At 39.6% G+C, this 19,561-nt stretch overlaps 1 protein-coding gene across 1 annotated transcript; it reads right to left on the bottom strand.

Annotated features, from left to right (window-relative positions):
- Positions 1-674: 674 nt before the first annotated feature.
- On the bottom strand, positions 675-18,628 carry LOC111577938 (solute carrier family 22 member 13). Its single transcript, XM_023284468.3, has 11 exons — positions 18,277-18,628; positions 14,014-14,817; positions 12,546-12,643; positions 12,305-12,459; positions 10,639-10,807; positions 10,451-10,553; positions 5,587-5,723; positions 5,188-5,399; positions 3,461-3,569; positions 2,505-2,747; positions 675-2,051 (listed from the first exon to the last, which is right to left on the bottom strand). The coding sequence occupies exons 2-11, from the start codon at positions 14,212-14,214 to the stop codon at positions 1,970-1,972; spliced, it is 1,509 nt and encodes a 502-aa protein (XP_023140236.2). The 5' UTR covers positions 14,215-14,817; positions 18,277-18,628; the 3' UTR covers positions 675-1,969.
- Positions 18,629-19,561: the final 933 nt, after the last annotated feature.

Here is a 19,561-nt window from a genome sequence, read left to right as displayed (position 1 = left end):
GCGCCAATTACAGTCAAATTGTCTCGAGACGCTTTACAGAACCCATATGCCTGACCCCCAGAGCAAGCCAAAAGGCGACAGTGGCAAGGAAAACACCCTTTTAACAGGGAAAAAAACCTCGAGCAGAACCCGGCTCTAATGTGGGGGGACCCATCTACCTGCTGGCCGGGCGGGTTGAGAGGGACAGAAGAAGTAGAGAGGTAGAGATAGAGGGGTAGAGGTAGAGATAGAGGGATACAGATAGAGGGGTAGAGATAGAGAGGTGGGGGGGTGGGACACAAGGACCATAAAACACAGCCACACATCTGAAGCATCCAGCATCCAGCTCTGGGACCAAATGTCCAAAATGCCTCAAATAGCATCCAAAATAATCTGAAATGTGTCCAGAGTCACGGAAATGGTCAAAAATCACTTAAAAATTAAACAAATGTACTTTAAAATTTGTCCTAAATGACTCGAAACTCGTCGAAAATTACAAAATGTTTCCAAAACACTTGAAGAATTTTTTTTAGGATTGTATTTTTAGAATATTTTTGTCATATTTTATTGTAATTGGAATTTTTTTTCAGGAATTTCATTCATATTTCTATATTTTTCTATAATTTTATTTTTATTTTCAGAATATTTTCTAGTCTTTTTAATTGTTTTTTATTTTTCATTTTCATTTTATTATAATTTCTAATGGTATTTTTTAAATGACATTTTATGGTGAATATTCAGGAATTTTGTTTGTTTTAAAGAAATGTAGTTGAATTGTTGTAGGAAAAAATTTTAAGCATTTCATTTAAATTTTCAGGAAAGTTGTTGACATTTTCTTAACATTTCTGTGACATTTCTCAGGTTTTTTTTAAATACATTTTTTTATTTAAAAAAATCTAAACATAATAATAATAATAATAATAATAATAATAGTAAATAATAAATGTTATTTAAAGGCGCCTTTCAGAAAATCACAAATGTTAAAGAAATCAGTTTGAATTATTTCACAGTTAAAGTTTAAATTTCACTGAGCTTTAAAGTATTAATCTAATTCTGTGAATGAAGCTGCAGTTCCATATTTTGTCCTGTGGGTGGCGCTGTAGCTGCAGGAATTAAACCAAAACACACATCAATTCACTTCTAAACACGTCTTTTGAATAAATTTATAAAAACAAAACAAAATGACAACCAAAAAGCAAACAAATTAACAAACAACAGAACCACAAAAGAAACCTGGATGAGAAACTATATTTTTAAATCAAATCCATATTTTTAACCTTTTATTAAAAATAGTTTGTTTATAAACATTAAAACTTCCTATTTTTATACTTTCACATCATTTTTCTGCCTGATTTCTTACAAATTGACCCACAAATGACAAGAATGTTTTTCATTTACGGAGCTCTTGGATTGAAAAGCTGAGATGGCGGCTAATATGCTAAGCTAATTAGCCACTATTTATATTTATTGGTCTGTATGTTTAAATCAATGTGATCAGTACATTTATTTACACATTTAATACATGGAATTTGAAGTTTAGACACAAAGCTGCATACAGTTAGAGGTTGTGACTTTATTTTTTTCAGATCTGCTAAGCTAGTTAGCATTAGCATCTTGCATGGAATCGACTGCCTCATTTAGCTCTGTGGAAAAACTGTATAGCCATGCCTAGCTTTAGCTAAAACCACAACTATTATCCATTCTGTTGGTGGTTTAGTTGTTCCACATAATTAAAGGATGGTAGCTAAATCTATAAAATGCTAAATCTGACTGTCAATTAAACCATTACTTTAGAAAAATAAATGTTTTCTGATGTTTTTACGTCATTTTAACTCATAATAGATTACTTTTTTGCTAGTAGACGAATAATTCCTCCACAGCTGTGTCTGAACCGTGAAACTGTTTTTATAAATGATGACGTGAAGTCGTTTGTTTTGTTCTTCCTCACATATTTTCATCTGATTCCGAGGAATTATGGAAGCCGTTTTCTTTAAATCAGTCCAGTGAGTTGTTTCAAGGCGTCCTTCTCTGCAGGGAGATTCTCTGGTTTCCTGCTTCGGCTCAACAGCTTCCTGAAAACACACAATGTAACACAACATAACACAACGTAACACAACATAGCACAACGTAGCACAACGCGACACAACAATGATTCTCTCTGCAGCTGTAAATGTTAAAAACTTCCTTCTAACTCAGATTTTTCAGTGTGACTGGATCAGTTTAACGTTTAGTCCAGGTCCAGTCTGATGTTTGGGTTAAACTGAACGTTAAATGTGACGGTAGGTTCTATGAGATCAATACTTTGGTCTGCCGGAGTTTATCGACCAAACAAACCAAATATGTTCCCAAACATTCTGGCTAAATGAGCAACATTCCAGCTGCAGGCGACTGAATCATATCAGAGAACAGTTAGTTTAAAACCTCAAACCTTCAGCTGAACCTCCTCCTGTTGATAATAAAACTAGCCACTGTCCATTAGCTTAGAATAGCTTTAAAATGTGACCCGGGTTGGTCGTCCTTCTCACCTCGTCCACCAGAGGCTGGGGGTACGGGGCCTCGGCTGCCGGTCACAGTCCTCCACCGAGTCAGGTAGCGGGACGCTGCTTGTCTCCGGCAGCAGCAGGCAAAGACCACAGCCTATGATTGGCCCACCGCTGTACACCACCATGGCAGCCAATGAGATCGCTCCATTGGGACTCGAGGGCACGAGGGTGTTGACCAATGAGCCGAGTCGGAAAGACAAGTTGACCAACGACACGCAGCGCTGCCTGGTTAGAAGGAACTGAGGTTACACACTAGTTATCCGGCTAGTTAAACACTGGTTAACCTGCTAGCTAAACTTTATCAACACTAGTTAACCTGCTAGTTAAACACTAGTTAACCTGCTAGTTAAACACTAGTTAACCTGCTAGTTAAACACTGGTTAGCCTGCTAGTTAAACACTGGTTAACCTGCTAGTTAAACACTGGTTAGCCTGCTAGTTAAACACTAGTTAACCCGCTAGTTAATCACTGGTTAGCCTGCTAGTTTAAAACTAGTTAACCTGCTAATTAAACAGTAGTTAACCTGCTAGTTAAGCACTAGTTAACCTGTCAGATAAATGCTAGTTAACCTTCTAGTTAAACACTGGTTAACCTGTTACTTAAATTCTGGTTAACCTGTTACTTAAATTCTAGTTAACCTGCTAGTTAAACACTGGTTAACCTGCTAGTTAGGCATTTGTTAAGCTGCTAGTTAAACACTAGTTAACCTGCTAGATAACACCAGTTAAGCTGTTAGTTAAACACTAATTAACTTGCTAGATAACACTAGTTAAGCTGCTAGTTTAACACTAGTTAAGCCGCTAGTTAAAGCTGCTAGTAAACCTGTTAGTTAAACTTTATAAACACTAGTTTACCTGCTAATTAAACATAGTTAAGCTGTTAGTTAAATATGCTAGTAAAGCTAACCAGTATAGTCGCTGGTTGATGTGGTTTACTACCTGACCACGGTGGGGAACAGCTCGATGCAGTACAGGATGGAGATGGAGGTGGTTGCCAGGATGCAGAGTTTCCCCATCAGAGCCAAACTCATCACCAGCACCGGCTCACCTGGACAGGTAGGAAGTATGATCAATACCTGATCAATAATCAATAACCAGCTCACCTGAACAAATATCAATACCTGATCAATAATCAATAACCAGCTCAGGAATAAATAAAAAATGATGACAATTAATGTATGCTAAAGTAAATGGGAGTTTTTAGAAATGGGCAAAAATAATTAGCTTGATTGTACAGTTTTAACAAGCTAACAGTTTATTTCTTATAGTCTAATGTGTGTTTAACGTTGGCATGCTAATGCTGTTTTAACATGACAACAGTTTAATATTTATAAACTAATATGTGTTCAATGTTAGCATGCCAATACTTAACATTATCTAAACTATTCATTTGTGATTATTATTTTGGTGTTCATAGAAACATAATTTCAGAAATGTGTTTAGCATGCTAACGCCATATACTGTGTAAAGTACTTAGTGTATGCTAATGCTAATGTTACTAATGTGTAAAATAATTAACCTGTCTCAAGATAACATTTTAATATTCATAGTGTAATATGTATATAATGTTAGCATGCTAATATTTTATTAGTATTTAAAAACAAACACGTAATATTTTAGCATTTCTGGTTACCTTATTAAAAATATTTTTAGCACACTAAAGTTGTAAACTATGTTAAATATTTAGTGCATGCTAACATACTTTCTAACATTTATAGTGTACTATGTGTATAATGTTAGCATGCTAGCATTTTGTAGTATTTAAAAATAAACTGGTGATTATTTTGGTAGACAAATTAGCATGATGTTACAGTTTTAGCGAGCTAGCATTTTATTTAATATGGTGTAATGTCAGCATGTTAATCTTTATAAACATAAACTTAGCATTAATGTTTTAGCATGGCTGCTGACATAATTAAAAGTTTAGAGAATGCTAATGCTAATAATGGGTAAAATAACTAGCATTATGCTACAATTTTAGCAAGCTATGATTTTATTTAATATGGTGTAATGTTAGCATGCTAATCTTTATAAATATAAACTTAGGATTATTTTTTAACAGTGCTGCTGATGTAATTAAAAGTTTGAATGGTAATGCTAAAAAATTGGTAAAATACTTAGCATGATGCTACAGTTTTGCAAGCTAGCATTTTATTTAATATGGTGTAATGTTAACATGCTAATGCTAAAAAATGGTGAAATAATAAGCATGATATTAGTTTTAGTGAGCTAGCATTTTATTTAATATGGTGTAATGTTAGCATGTTAATCTTTATAAACATTAACTTTGCATTAATGTTTTAGCATGGCTGCTGACATAATTAAAAGTTTAGAGAATGCTAATGCTAAAAATGGTAAAAGAATTAGCATGATGCTACAGTTTTAGCGAGCTCACATTTTATTTAATATAGTGCAATGTTAGCATGCTAGTGCTAAAAATGGGAAAATAATTAGCATGATGTTACAGTTTGAGTGAGCTAGCATTTTATTTAATATGATGTAATGTTAGCATGTCATGCTTTATAAACAAAACCTTAGCATTAATGTTTTAGAATGACTGCTGAGCTAATTAAAAGTTTTTATAGAATGCTAACGTTAAAAAAATGGTAAAATAACTAGCATGCTAACATGTTCATCGCTAATGCTAGCATACTCCAATGGCTCACTGTTGCATCTGGACAGCAGCAGTGACAGGAAGCAGGCAGCGCCGCTCAGGAACAGAGTGAGCATGCTGATTGGTCGGCGTCCTAGGCGAACCAATGGGACAAGCAGGCAAGGAGCTTCTGATAGGCCAGAGAAAAACTGGGCGGAGTAAATGCCAACGCCAAATGAGCCAATGTTCATGCAAATCCCAAAGTAGGTTAGCGCCGATGCTACGCTGGAGGATGGAACAACAAGAAAAAAATTTATTATTTTTGTCAATTTTATTTACCTGAATAAATGTGTCATAAACTCTCTAGTATTAGAAGTACTAGCAGTAGAGACAGTATTAGTGGTATCAGTTGTATTAGCAGTATTAGCTGTATTAGCAGTACTAGTATTAGCATTTGGTATTCTGTGTTTGCCTGAGGTAGCTCATGATGATTAGCCGTAGCAGGACGGTAGGGTGTCTCAGGTGGGTGATGATGTCACTGTGGGCGTGGCCTGCAACAGATTCTTCCTTCTGAACCTTCTTCAGGTCAGAACAGGCCAAGTCGAGCAGCTGCAGATGAAAACATTTTATAAAAGTAACGGATTAAATGTTAACCAAGATAAAAAGTGTTAGCTTAAAGTGGTTAGCTAAAAGTAGAATTAGCCTAAAATCATTAGAGTTAGCTAAAACTAATGGATTAAATGGTTCACTAATGGTCAGTCTTAGCTAAGAACGTGGCCGTCGACGAGTGAACGCTGGCGCATCTGGCTGCCGCTGCTCGCTGGTAACTTTTTAACTTTTACACATATTTTATGGTTTTATGACCAAATCAGACCCCTGAAATTGTCCGTAATTGGAATTACTTACGTTCTGCCGGCTCTACCTCCTGACTGGCTGTATTTTGGTATGGAAAAGCCTGCACTCTGAGAACTGGATCTGGCTGGCTCAGATCCTGCTATAGACCCGGGAACTGGCCTTCTTCAACCACCAGACCTTCATCTGCACCACAGACTGCACCAAGCACATCTACCTGACTTCAGCCGGGTGGATAACAGCGTGTCCCGGCTGCTCGACAACCTGCCCGGCTTCAGAGAGAAGCGCAGACCCGGCTTCTGATTCCGAGCTAGCGTTAGCTCCATGCTAGCACGTGCGACAGTAACATGCTGTTGGTCTACTCTGCCTCAGCTCTCCGTCAACTCAACAATCACCACCGCCCGGATTGTATGGACACTCTCAAACATGCCAGCATTCTCCTTGCATCACGCTGTCCTCACCGAGACTCTGACCGCATGTTTTCAGATCACTTCTCATCACCAAACTCCATCCCTTCACTGTGGTCTCCTTGCACTTCCACATTACGTCATCACAACAAACAGCACGTGAACCCATCCAATCTCCATCCACTTCCACAGTCCTCCCAACCAATCAGTAAGCAACGCAACCTGACACTGGCTCTGCTCAACACTCGATCCCTGAACAATAAAAGCCTCATCTTAAATGAATTCATCAAGGACAATAATCTGGACTTTCTCTGGATCACTGAAACCTGGCACTAACCTATGGACTATTTCTCATTTAACCAGACCACACCCACAAGATATTCAGACATGGACAAACCTCGTCCTGAGGGGCGGGGTGGTGGTGTTGCTGTGATACACAGGAAGGACATTAAAATATCCACCATCTCCACCCCTGCAGCTAGCTCCTTTGAACATCTCTCCTATAAATTATCTGGTCCAACTCCCCTGGTCACTGCCATCATCTACCGCCCCCCCCCCAATCCTTCCTTTCTGGCCTTTCTGATTTTCTAACCCAGCTTTGTGCCATATCATCATCTTCTCCTCCTAGGAGATTTCGACATCCACATCAACAACACCAACTGTAAATTTCCTGTAGAATTTCTGGAGCTTCTACAATGCCTCAACTTCACACTGCACATCAACTTCCCCGCTCACAGCCGTGGTCACACACTTCTCAAACCCACCGACAGCTTCACCTCATCCTTCACGACAGACAAGTGCAACTCATTCCTGACATTTTTCCAAACAAAAATTGATTATATAATACTTACAGCAACCTGTCCACTTCCGCTGCCCCCTCAACACCTACAGCCGCCTCCCCCCCTCTGACCAGTCAGCCCTTATCACATTTCTCTCCATTATCTCCCACACAACTCTCCAAATTTACAACAGGAATTAGCAGCTCCACCTGCAGTCTGGATCCCATCTGCTCTCACCAAGGCCTGTCTCCCTTCTATCTCCTCCTGCATTACCAAAATAATTAATTCTTCTCTCAGCTCCGGATCAGTACCACAACCCCTCAAACTAGCTGCTGTTACCCCCATCCTTAAAAAACCCGGACTCAGCCCTGATATCATGAATAACTTCCGTCCCATTTCCAACCTCCCCTTTCTGTCAAAAATCCTTGAACGACACGTTCAAGGATTTTTTTTGTAGCTGCCCAAATCCAAACCCACCTCACCTCCAATGCCCTGTTTGAACCATTCCAATCTGGATTCTGCTCAAAACACAGCACTGAAACAGCCCTTCTCAAAGTCACCAACGACATCCTCCTCTCTGCAGACTCTGGCCTCCTCACCATCCTCATCATCCTCGATCTCACTGCAGTGTTCGATACCATCAACCACTCCATCCTCCTGTCCTGCCTGGAATCACTCAACATCAGCGGTACCGCCCTCTCCTGGCTTAGGTTCTTTCAAACAGACAACAGTTCATCAGCATCAGTAACTGCTCCTCTGCTGCCAGGCGTCCCCCAGGGTTCGGTTCTCGGCCCCCTCCTGTTCATGCTCTACATCCTCCCTCTTGGTAATATCATCCACAAACATGGTCTCCACTTCCACTGCTACGCCGATGACTTACAGATCTATATCTCAACCAAACCCATCACCCCAACAACCTGCTCCACCCTGACCTGCTTCAGTGGAATAAAAACATGGATGCAAAATAACTTTCTACAGTTAAACTACGATAAATCAGACATAATAATCATTGAACACTGACAGCTTCACCCTGATCATCGATAACTCCACTCTGTCCCCATGTCCTCACATCTGTGGGAATCATTCTCAGCAACCTCACCTTCCAACAACACATCAACCAGATCACCTGGACCGCCTTCTTCCACCTCTAGAACATCAAATGCCTCCACAACTCACCCTCCTTCCTGCTGCTGAACCCCTCATCCACACATTCATCACATCCAGAACTGACGACTGCAACAGCGTTCTTTGTGGTTCATCCTCAAAAGTCCTCAATAAACTTCCGTACATCCAGAAATCAGCTGCCCTCCTCCTGAACACATCACCCCTGCCCCCCAAAACCTCCACTGGCTCCCCATCCCACAATGCATTCAGTTTAAAGTCCTCCTGCTGACCCACAAAGCCCTCCACAACCCCCCATACCTCAGAGACCTGCTCCACACTCCCTCTACTGCCCCCCCATACCTCAGAGACCTGCTCCACACTCCCTCTGCTGCCCCCCTATACCCCAGAGACCTGCTCCACACTCCCTCTACTGCCCCCATACCTCAGAGACCTGCTCCACACTCCCTCTACTGCCCCCCATACCTCAGAGACCTGCTCCACACTCCCTCTACTGCCCCCCATACCTCAGAGACCTGTTTCACACTCCCTCTACTGCCCCCCATACCCCAGAGACCTGCTCCACACTCCCTCTACTGCCCCCCATACCTCAGAGACCTGCTCCATACTCCCTCTACTGCCCCCATACCTCAGAGACCTGCTCCACACTCCCTCTGCTGCCCCCTATACCCCAGAGACCTGCTCCACACTCCCTCTACTGCCACCATACCTCAGAGACCTGCTTCACACTCCCTCTACTGCCCCCCGTATACCCCAGAGACCTGCTCCACACTCCCTCTACTGCCCCCCCATACCTCAGAGACCTGCTCCACACTCCCTCTACTGCCCCCCATACCTCAGAGACCTGCTCCACACTCCCTCTACTGCCACCCCATACCTCAGAGACCTGCTCCACCGCTACACAACCTCCCATAGCCTTTGTTCATCTACCGCGAACCTTTGCTCCTCCACTCAGAACCAAACACTGAACCTGGGGGGATAGAGCATTCTCCATATCTGCCCCAACATTCTGGAACTCCTTGCCAAAACACATCCATGACTGCACAGACCTGACCACCTTCAGATCACTCCTCAGACCCACCTGTTCAGAACTGCTTTTAACACATAACATGAACTTATTTTTACGATTTGTTTAATTTTTATATTTTTAATGTTTGATGATTTTATGTAAAGCGTCTTGAAAGTGTTTTGAAAAGTGCTATACAAAAAATGTATTATTATTTTTATTATTATTATTATTATTAATAAAATAAAAAGTTAGCTTAAAGTGATTAGCTTCAAGTTAGCTAGCATATTAGAAAAAATGGTTTGCTAACAATCATTTTTAGCTGAAAGTAGTGCTTTACTCAAGAAAGAGATTACTAAATATGTTTGCTAAAAGTATGAGTTAGCTAAAAAATAATCATGAGCTATAAGTAATGATTAGCTAAAAGGAATGGTTCACTAGAAGTAATGACTAGCTCATAGTATGAGTGAGCTAAAAGTAATGATTAGCTAAAAGTAATGATTAGCTAAAAGTATGAGTTAGCTAAAAGTAATGATTAGCTAAAAATAATTTTTAGCTAAAATTATGAGTTAGCTAAAAGTAATGATTAGCTAAAAGTAATGATTGACTAAAAGTCATGATTAGCTAAAAGTAATGATTAGCTAAAAGGAATGGTTGACTAGAAGTAATATCAGCTCATAGTATGAGTGAGCTAAAAGTAACGATTAGCTAAAAGTAATGATTAGCTGAAAGTATGAGCTAGCTAAAAATATGAGCTAGCTAAAGGTAATGATTAGCTAAAATACGAGCTATTTAAAAGTAATGATTAGCTAAAAGTATGAACTATTTAAAAGTAATGATTAGCTAAAAATACGAGCTATTTAAAAGTAATGATTAGCTAAAGGCAATCATTAGCTAAAAGTAATGATTAGCTAAAAGTAATGATTAGCTAAAAGTAGATCAAGTTAGCTGAAGGTAGCAGTCAGCTAAAACTAGCATTAACTAAAATAAATTTATGTGAGCTAAAGGTAAAGGTTAGCTTTAAAGATGTTTAGAGTTTACTTCATGTCGACTCTCCAGGTTATATTTTTGTTATTTTTTTTGTCTTTGATGGAAGTTCTTTGTCTTTGTGAACGTTTTGTACCTGATGCTGTGGCTCTCATTTATGAGGCTCGTGTTTGGTTTGCTCACCTGGTCCAGACACTGCTGGTCTCTGGGGCTGTTGCTACAGTAACGCTCCAGAACATCCTTCCTCCTCCTGAGCAGCAGCCAGCGAGGAGACTCTGGGATGGAACTGTAGAGACAGAAGACACCAGGTCATCTTTCTAACATCCCAGAGAGGACCGGAGGACAGACAGGTGGACAGGTGAGCTGCCTACAGGTAGAGCGGCAAGCAGACGAGCTGCGGCACGGCCAGCGACAGGTGGAGCTGCTTCCAGGTGGGGCTGAGCCAGGCCAGCAGAGCTCCGCCCATCGTCCCCAGACTGAAACAGAACGGCAGGAAGGCCGACGGCCAAAGACGAGCCGAGGGGACAGTCCACTCCACCGCTGAGACAGGAAGTTAAAAAAACATTTAATAGCATCACGAAGGAGTCATAGTACCACTAATCAGGAGTCATAGTACCACTAATGAGGAGGTCTAGAAGGAGTCATAGTATCACTAATCAGGAGGTATAGGAGTCATAGTACCACTAATCAGAAGGTCTAGATGGAGTCATAGTACCACTAATCAGGAGGTATAGAAGGAGTCATAGTACCACTAATCAGGAGGTCTAGAAGGAGTCATAGCACCACTAATCAGGAGTCATAGTACCACTAATGAGGAGGTCTAGAAGGAGTCATAGTACCACTAATCAGGAGTCATAGTACCACTAATCAGGAGGTATAGAAGGAGTCATAGTTCCACTAATCAGAGCTTGGTACTGGGGTTCTATCAGAGCTCAGACAGAGTCCAGATGTTTGGTGAGAACCTGCCCAGGACTACCACAGTGGATGCATAGTCCTGACAGTGAAGAACGGAGGTGGCGGTGTGATGACAATGAAGACATTTCTAGAAGCAGCATGAAGGTCTGAGGATGAACCAGAACACTGACTAACTGAACCAGTGGCTCTAAATGTGGTAAATCTCAGCTGCTGAGCTCCAGAATTGACTTCCTTCCAACCCGACGGTTCGTCTCCAGGGATTAACTTCCTCCTCAGACTCAGCAGGTTGGAGCGCTGCTGGAAGCTGTCGGCCTTCATCAGGACTTTATCTGAGACTGGAGCTGTTTATCAGTCATGTGAGTCCAATTAATGCTCTGGAGGAGAAAAACAGCTCCAGACTGGCAGGGACATTTCAGTCCACAGAGGGAAGGAAGTCCAGAAGATCCAGAGTTCCTCCAATCAGCACCATGTTCTCAGTTTTTATGAAAACAATAATCCATACAAATGGATGTCTGCTTTTCTTTGTCATTGTATGGTGAATTCACTGTGTTCCAGGTGTGTTTTCATGTGTGTTTACAGGTGTGTCTACAGGTGTGTTTTCAGGTGTGTCTACAGGTGTGTTTCCAGGTGTGTTTCCAGGTGTGTTTCCAGGTGTGTCTACAGGTGTGTTTCCAGGTGTGTCTACAGGTGTTTCGACAGGTGTGTTTCCAGGTGTGTCTACAGGTGTGCTTACAGGTGTGTTTCCAGGTGTTTCCAGATGTTTTCAGGTGTGTTTCCAGGTGTGTTTCCAGGTGTGTGTACAGATGTGTTTTCAGGTGTGTTTACAGTTGTGTCTACAGGTGTGTTTACAGGTGTATCTACAGGTACAGGTGTGTTTCCAGGTGTGTCTACAGGTACAGGTGTGTCTACAGGTGTGTTTACAGGTGCGTCTACAGGTGCGTTTGGAGGTACAGGTGTGTTTACAGGTGTTTACAGGTGTTTACAGGTGTGTTTACAGGTACAGGTGTTTCTACAGATGTGTTTCCAGGTGTGTCTACAGGTGTGTTTCCAGGTACAGGTGTGTTTCCAGGTGTGTCTACAGGTGTGTTTCCAGGTGTTTTTCCAGGTGCGTGTGTGCGTTACCGAGGCAGAAGCCGCTGATGTTGATGATGCTGTTGCAGACTCCGGCCAGGCAGCGGACAGCGAGGAAGACGAGGGGCTGAGGAAGGACAGTGGGTACGAGGCTGCACATGACGTGCACGCACACAAACACCAGCAGCGTCGGACGCGAGCCGTACCTGCACGGAGAGCACGGTAACCATGGTAACCAGGTGATCGTCTGTTATTATGACCGTGAGGCTGAATGTTAGTGTTTGTGTTGTACCGGTCAGAGATGGTTCCGCCTACCAGAGATCCCAGCAGCAGACCGGACATGAAGAGAGTCTGACCGGAGGACAACCAGTCTGTCCACCAGCACACTGACTAGAGACACACAGAGACACATTAACACACACTGACCAGAGGACAACCAGTCTGTCTACCCGCACACTGACTGATACACACATTAAATACACACATTAAAACACACTGACACACACATTAAATACACACATTAACACACACGGACACACACAGAGAGACACATTAATATACACACATAGATACACACACACTGACTGGCACACACACATAGAGACACACACACATTTATATACACACATACAGACACAAACAGAGACAAACATTTATAAACACACATAGACACACACATAGACACACACATAGACACACACAGTCAGTACTAGTGCTAAGGTAGGCTAACAATTTCCCTCTGCTATTCGTGTTTGTGCTAAGCTAGGATAACAGCTTCCCTCTGCTCATAGTGTTTGTGCTATGCTAGGCTAATTGCGTTCCCCTGCTACTGTTGTTTGTGTTAAGCTTGGCTAACGGTTTCCCCCTCCTCCTAGTGTCTATGCTAAGCTAAGCTAACAGCTGTCCTCTGCTCCCAGTGTTTGTGCTAAGCTAGGCTAACAATTTACCTCCGCTCCTAGTGTTTATGCTAAGCTAGGCTAACAATTTCTCTGTAGTCCCAGTGTCTATGCTAAGCTAAGCTAACATTTTCCCTCTGTTCCCAGTGTCTATGCTAAGCTAGGCTAACAGTTTCCCCTCCTCCTAGTGTTTATGGTAAGCTAGACTAACAGTTTCCCTGTGTTCCCAGTGTGTATGGTAAGCAAGACTAATAGTTTCCCTCTGCTCCTTGTATTTGTGTTAAGCTAGGCTAACAGTTTCCCCCTCCTCCCAGTGTCTATGCTAAGCTATGCTAACAGTTTCCCTCTGTTCCCAGTGTCTTTGCTAAGCTAGCCTAACAGTTTCCCTCTCCTCCCAGTGTCTATGCTAAGCTAGGTTGACAGTTTCCCTCTCCTCATAGTGTTTATGTTCAGCTATGCCAACAGTTTTCCCCTCCTTCTAGTGTCTATGCTAAGCTAGGCTAACAGTATGGTATCCTGTGTATCTTACAGCTGACTGGATCTTTAATGTTTCACTCGAGACGCTGACAGAAAGGACTCATTGACAGCTTCTGGCTGAAACATTAACATTTTCGGCCACGTTTTAATTTGAAGCCACGTTTTATTTTGAAGCCACGTTTTATTTTGAAGCCACGCTTTATTTTGAAGCCACTTGTTTTACTGCTGCTGATTATTTTATTATTTCGGTGATGATAGACTCAGCATGACTGCAGCACTTTATTCTGATCAGAACTTCATCTAAAACTACTCTACAGCTGAGTATAATGTGTATTTATACTACATAAACATTGTGGTTGCCGTGGAAACGCAGTAATCTGGACTCACGTCTCGGCTCCCGCTTTCCGTCCTCCGAACTCTGTCCACGGATCCTGATTGGTTGTTCTCCGGGGCTGTGGTGCTGCTGTTGTCGTGGCAACACGTGTCGGTGGCCACGGCGACGGACAGAATGTCGAGGAAGAAGAGGAAGGACGAGAAGAGGAAGATGAGGGACAGACGCCAGTAGACGGACAGCTGCAGAGGAGACATCTTAGCGTCCAACACTGAGAGTCCAACTGGTGTCCTGGAGGAGCTGCTGTCAGACTGGAGGCTCTGACCCCGCCCCTTTATCTTAAAATGACTGCTCTGACTCCGCCCCTTTACCTCATGATGACTGACTCCGCCCCCTTTATCTTATAAAGACTCCGCCTCTTTATCCTTATAAGGACTGTCTCCCTGACTATATAAGGACAATCCTAACTCTGCCTCCCTGACCATATAAGGACAGTTTGACTCCGCCTATCTGACCATATAAGGACAGTTTGACTCCGCCTCCTGACCATATCAGGACATAAAGAACCAACCATGGAAGCAGTTTGTTTTTATTTTATTGGACAGTAAAAACAGGAAGTACCAGGTAAACAGTTTGAAACTTTCAGCATCAAAGCAGAATAAAATAAGTAAACAAACAAACAAACAAACAAAGTGGATCCCATCCCATCATAGTTCCCTTCTGGCTCGTCGCTCCTCCGTCGCCGTGGGAATCACGATCGTCATGGAGTATCCAGCCATCGCTCCGCTGAATCCGGCGGCCATTGACTGGAGACCAACCAGGAAACACCTCCAGCTGAAGCCCAGAGCCTTCCTCACATTCTACCATAGAAGAAGAACACACCTTCACAATAAAACAGGAAACACCTCCAGCTGAAGGTCAGAGCCTTCCTCACATTCTACCATAGAAGAACACACCTTCACAATAAAACAGGAAACACCTCCAGCTGAAGCCCAGAGCCTTCCTCACATTCTACCATAGAAGAACACACCTTTACAATAAAACACTAGTCCTTTCACAATAAAACCCAGAGCCTTCCTCACATTCTACCATAGAAGAAGAACAGACTTTCACAATAAAACACCTGATCCTTTCACAATAAAACCCAGAGCCTTCCTCACATTCTACCATGGACGAACACACCTTCACAATAAAACACTGATCTATTCACAGTAAAACCCAGAGCCTTCCTCACATTCTAGCATAGAAGAAGAACAGACCTTCACAATAAAACATTCATCCTTTCACAATAAAACCCAGAGCCTTCCTGACATTCTACCACAGAAGAACAGACTTTCACAATAAAACACTGATCCTTTCAGAATAAAACCCAGAGCCTTCCTCACATTCTACCATAGAAGAAGAACAGACCTTCACAATAAAACATTTATCCTTTCCCATAAAACCCAGAGCCTTCCTCACATTCTACCACAGAAGAACAGACTTTCACAATAAAACACTGATCCTTTCAGAATAAAACCAACACAAGCCCAGAGCCTTCCTAGCATTCTACCATAGAAGAAGAAGAGACTTTCACAATAAAACACTGATCCTTTCAGAATAAAACCAACAGAAGCCCAGAGCCTTCCTCACATTCTAGCATAGAAGAAGAACAGACCTTCACAATAAAACAGGAATCCTTTCACAATCAAACCGACACTCCACTGGTTAAAACTGCAGTCATACACCAATGAAGGCATGACTACTTTCAAAATAAAAGACAAACTACAAACTAGATAAATTCAGGTCAAGGCTGTCATATTTTCAGATTAAAATCATAAATATTTTCAGAATAAAGTTCTAATCCTACAGGAACACAGAAAAATATTTTCAGAATAAAATTGTTTTACTTCAAGAATGAAGTAAAGAATACTTTCAGACTAAAATTGCAATATTTCAAAATAAAGTTGCAACAGTTTAAAACCTGATATTATTTTCAAAATAAAACTTTAATATTTTACTAATAAATTAACAAAAAATTCAGTTTAAAGGTGAAACATTTCACAGTCATAAATATTTTCAGAATAAAGATGCAATATTTCAAAATAAAGCTCTAAGATTTCATGAAGTCACAGTATTTCCAAAATAAAGTTGTAATATTTCACAGTCATAAATACTTTCAGAATAAAGTTATGAATTTATTACATAGATATTTTCAGAATAATGTTAAAATATTTCACCAATAAAGTTATGAATAATTTCAGAACAAAGCTGTAAAATTTCAAAATAACGCTCTATGATTTCAAGTCAGTATTTTCAGAATAAAGTTGTGATAGTTCACACAAAAGTCATGAATACTTTCAGATAAAATTATGTTTATATAGTGATTACTATTTTTACACTATTATTATTATTTCACCAATGACGTCACAGTATTTTCAAAATAAAATTGTGATATTTCACAAATAAGGTCACAAAAATTTGATTTAAAGTTGTAATATTTCAAGAATAAAGTCATAAGGATAAGGCTAAACTTTATTGATCCCACAGTGGGGAAAGTTCACCATTACAGCAACTCCAAAGAAAAAGTATAAAAGTATAAAAATACTTTCAGAATAAAACTGTAATCCTGCAGGAACACAGCGAAAATCTTTTCAGAATATAATTGTAGCATTTTACATGGTAAGTCACAAAATTTCAGTTTAAAGCTGTAACATTTCACAAAGTCATAAATACTTTCAGAATAAAGTTCTGAATTTATTTTATAGATATTTTCAGAATAAAGTTCTAATTTTTCTTCAGTAAAGTTACAAATCATTTCAGGATAAAGATGCATTATTTCAAAATAAAGCTCTAAGATTTAATGAAGTCACAATATTTTCAAAATAAAGTTGTAATATTTCACAAGTATTACAAATACTTTCAGAATAAAGTCTTTTAAACTGATTAATATTTTCAGAATAACGTAATATTTCATCAATGTCTTCACAATATTTTCAAAATAAAGTTGTGATATTTAACGAATAAAGTCACAAAATTTTACTTTATAGTTGTAATATTTCAAGAATAAAGATGTAAATCTTTTCAGAATAAAAGTCATCAATACTTTCAGAATAAAATTATAATCCTGCAGGAACATAGTGAAAGTCTTGTCAGAATAAAGCTGTAATATTTCACAGATAAATTCCTGGATGTTTTCTGCAGTTTTTCTTCTTTTTCTTGTTTCTATTCAGAGGTTTTAATTTGATAGAATATTCTTCCTGTGGAGTCCATCAGAACTTTTTTGTTTGTTTGTTTTTTATCTCAGGAGTCGAAGGTTAAACTCTAGGTTAATTTTTAACTGCAGGAAGAAACAAAAAAGACTTTAACCTCAGAAACACATTTTAATGTTTAATTTAAACAGAATTTCTCTTTAATTCACTTTAAATCTTAGTTCTGATTCACGTTTTTTCACTTTTATTTCACTCTATTTGTTGCTTTTATGTTTTAATGTTAGAATTAATCCTTATTTTTGTGTTTTATTAAATTTAATATTTTGTTTTAAGTTTAAAATTTCTGTTTCATTTTAAACTAGATTTGATTAGTTTTTTGGAAAATAAATAATGAATAATTTTAATTAATTTCTTTTGTTGAGCTGCTGTTTATTCTATTGTTTCATTTAATCTATTATTTTATTGTTCATTTTTTCCACACATTTTTAATTTGAATTTTAGAAAAATATTTCTGACATATTTTTTTACATTTTTAATTGTGTATTTTTCTGTTTTTATTTTTATTTTATCCTGACATTTAGAGTTTTTCGCTATTTTTTATTTGCTCTATTTTAATATTGTTTTTTTTAGTTTTAATTATTCAACAAAGTTTAATTTGCTCTTTGGACATTTTACATTTTATTACACATTTTTTAATTATGCATTTCACTTCAATAGTAAATCTTTAATGTGTTTTATTTTAGTTTGTCTTATATTTCACTCAGCATTTATTTTACTTATTTTTTATTTTTATTTTCCTAAGTAATTTTTTAGTATTTAATTAACTTTTATTTGATTATATTTGTACGTGTTTTCAGTTATATTTTTATTTAAATTTATTACATTTTTAAATAGTTTTTGCCATTTATTTGGATCATTTTCATTATTTTTTTTTAGGTTATTTTTAATTTTTTCCAGTCATGTTTGGATGATTTCTGTTTTTCTTTTTCTGAATAATTATTTAAAATAATTTTAAACATCATTCGTTGGTGTTTTTCTGCTCCATTAACTGTTGTAGATGACTGAAGGTATTGATTATTGATCATATATACAAATATAAATATGTATCTATATGTTTACTGGTCGTACCTTCCTGTACTTCTTGTGCTTCTTCTTCTTCCTCTCCTTCTTCTCCTCCTTCCTCCTCTTCCTCTCCTCGTCCTCCTCGTCCTCCTCCTCTAGAGGTTCGTATTTATCTGGCAGGACACTGAAGTAAACTTCCCGGGAGCTTTTCTGCTGCTTCTTGTCATCGTCCATCTTCTTCTGGTCGTCTTCGGACCTTTGGAAGAGAGGAGGAGCTAGGAGGAGTTTAGAGGAGTTACAGAGGAGTCTGGAGGGGGGTTAAAGAGGACTTTGATTCTCTGAGACGCCTGAAGCAGCGACGGATCAGCAGAAGAATGTCGCTGCCGTTTGTTCTGTTTGTTCTGCAGAATCAACACAAACTGAGTCAACAGAAAAACCTGAAAATTTACAGACTTTGCTCTCTTTTATTTCCTACTTTTAACTCGAGACTTGTTTTCACTCGACACCAGAGCGACTCGACTAGTAGAGGAAATAAATATTTTACTGTTCAAAAGTTCTGCAGAAAACTATCAGAACTTTATGTCGAGACCTGAAGGACCTGATGTTCAACGAGTCACTTCTGATCTGCTACTGCTTAACTCGGACTCGGTACTTGCTTGTCCCGACTCGGGACTTGTTGGACATGAGTTTATACTTGTTGGACTTGTTACTTGTTGGTTCTGGACTAGTTGGTACGAGTTTTTTAAGACTAGAATTGGGACTTTTTGGTACTGACTTGGAACCTGACCAAAGACTTGTTGGTCGTTACCTGGGACTTGTTGTTCTGACTCAGAACCTGAATCTGGTCTTGATGGTTCGGACTTGTGAGCTGTTGGACATTACTTTTTACTTTTTTGGACTTTGTTCCTGACTTGTTAGTTCTTGGATCTGACTTGGTGCTTGTTCATCCTGACTTGGGACTTGTCTGGGCCTGACCCATGACTTGAATTTGGACTTGTTGATTCTGACATGGAACTAGTTAATTCTGCCTCAGGAGTTGTCTGGTCCTGACTCAGGACTTGTTGGACTTGTTAATTGTTGGTTCTGGACTAGTTGGTGTGAGTTTTTTAGAACTAGAATTTGGGCTTTTGGGTCCTGACTTGGAACTTGGCCAAAGACTTGGTCCTAACTTGGGGCTTGTCTGACTTGAGAACTGCTGTTTCTTACTCAGGACCAGATGTGAGACTTGTTGGTCCTGAGTTCAGACTTGGTTTGTGACTTGCTTTTCCTGATTCATGGCCTGATTCAAGACTTGGTTGCTCTAACCTGGCATTTGCTGTTCTTGACTTGGAAACTATTAATCTTGACTCAG

The sequence above is a fragment of the Amphiprion ocellaris genome, chromosome 24 (assembly GCF_022539595.1).
Source record: "Amphiprion ocellaris isolate individual 3 ecotype Okinawa chromosome 24, ASM2253959v1, whole genome shotgun sequence".
NCBI classification, from domain to species: domain Eukaryota; kingdom Metazoa; phylum Chordata; class Actinopteri; family Pomacentridae; genus Amphiprion; species Amphiprion ocellaris.
This window is presented reverse-complemented; position numbering and strand designations above follow the sequence as displayed.

Excerpts from the sequence above, each read along its gene's own strand:
- LOC111577938 (XM_023284468.3), bottom strand. The coding sequence starts at position 14,214 with ATGTCTCCTCTGCAGCTGTCCGTCTACTGGCGTCTGTCCCTCATCTTC. Across the intron at positions 10,808-12,304 it reads CATCAGCGGCTTCTGCCTCG|CGGTGGAGTGGACTGTCCCC; the intron begins GTAACGCACACA and ends TTCCTGTCTCAG. Across the intron at positions 10,554-10,638 it reads GTCTGCTTGCCGCTCTACCT|TTCCATCCCAGAGTCTCCTC; the intron begins GTAGGCAGCTCA and ends CTGTCTCTACAG.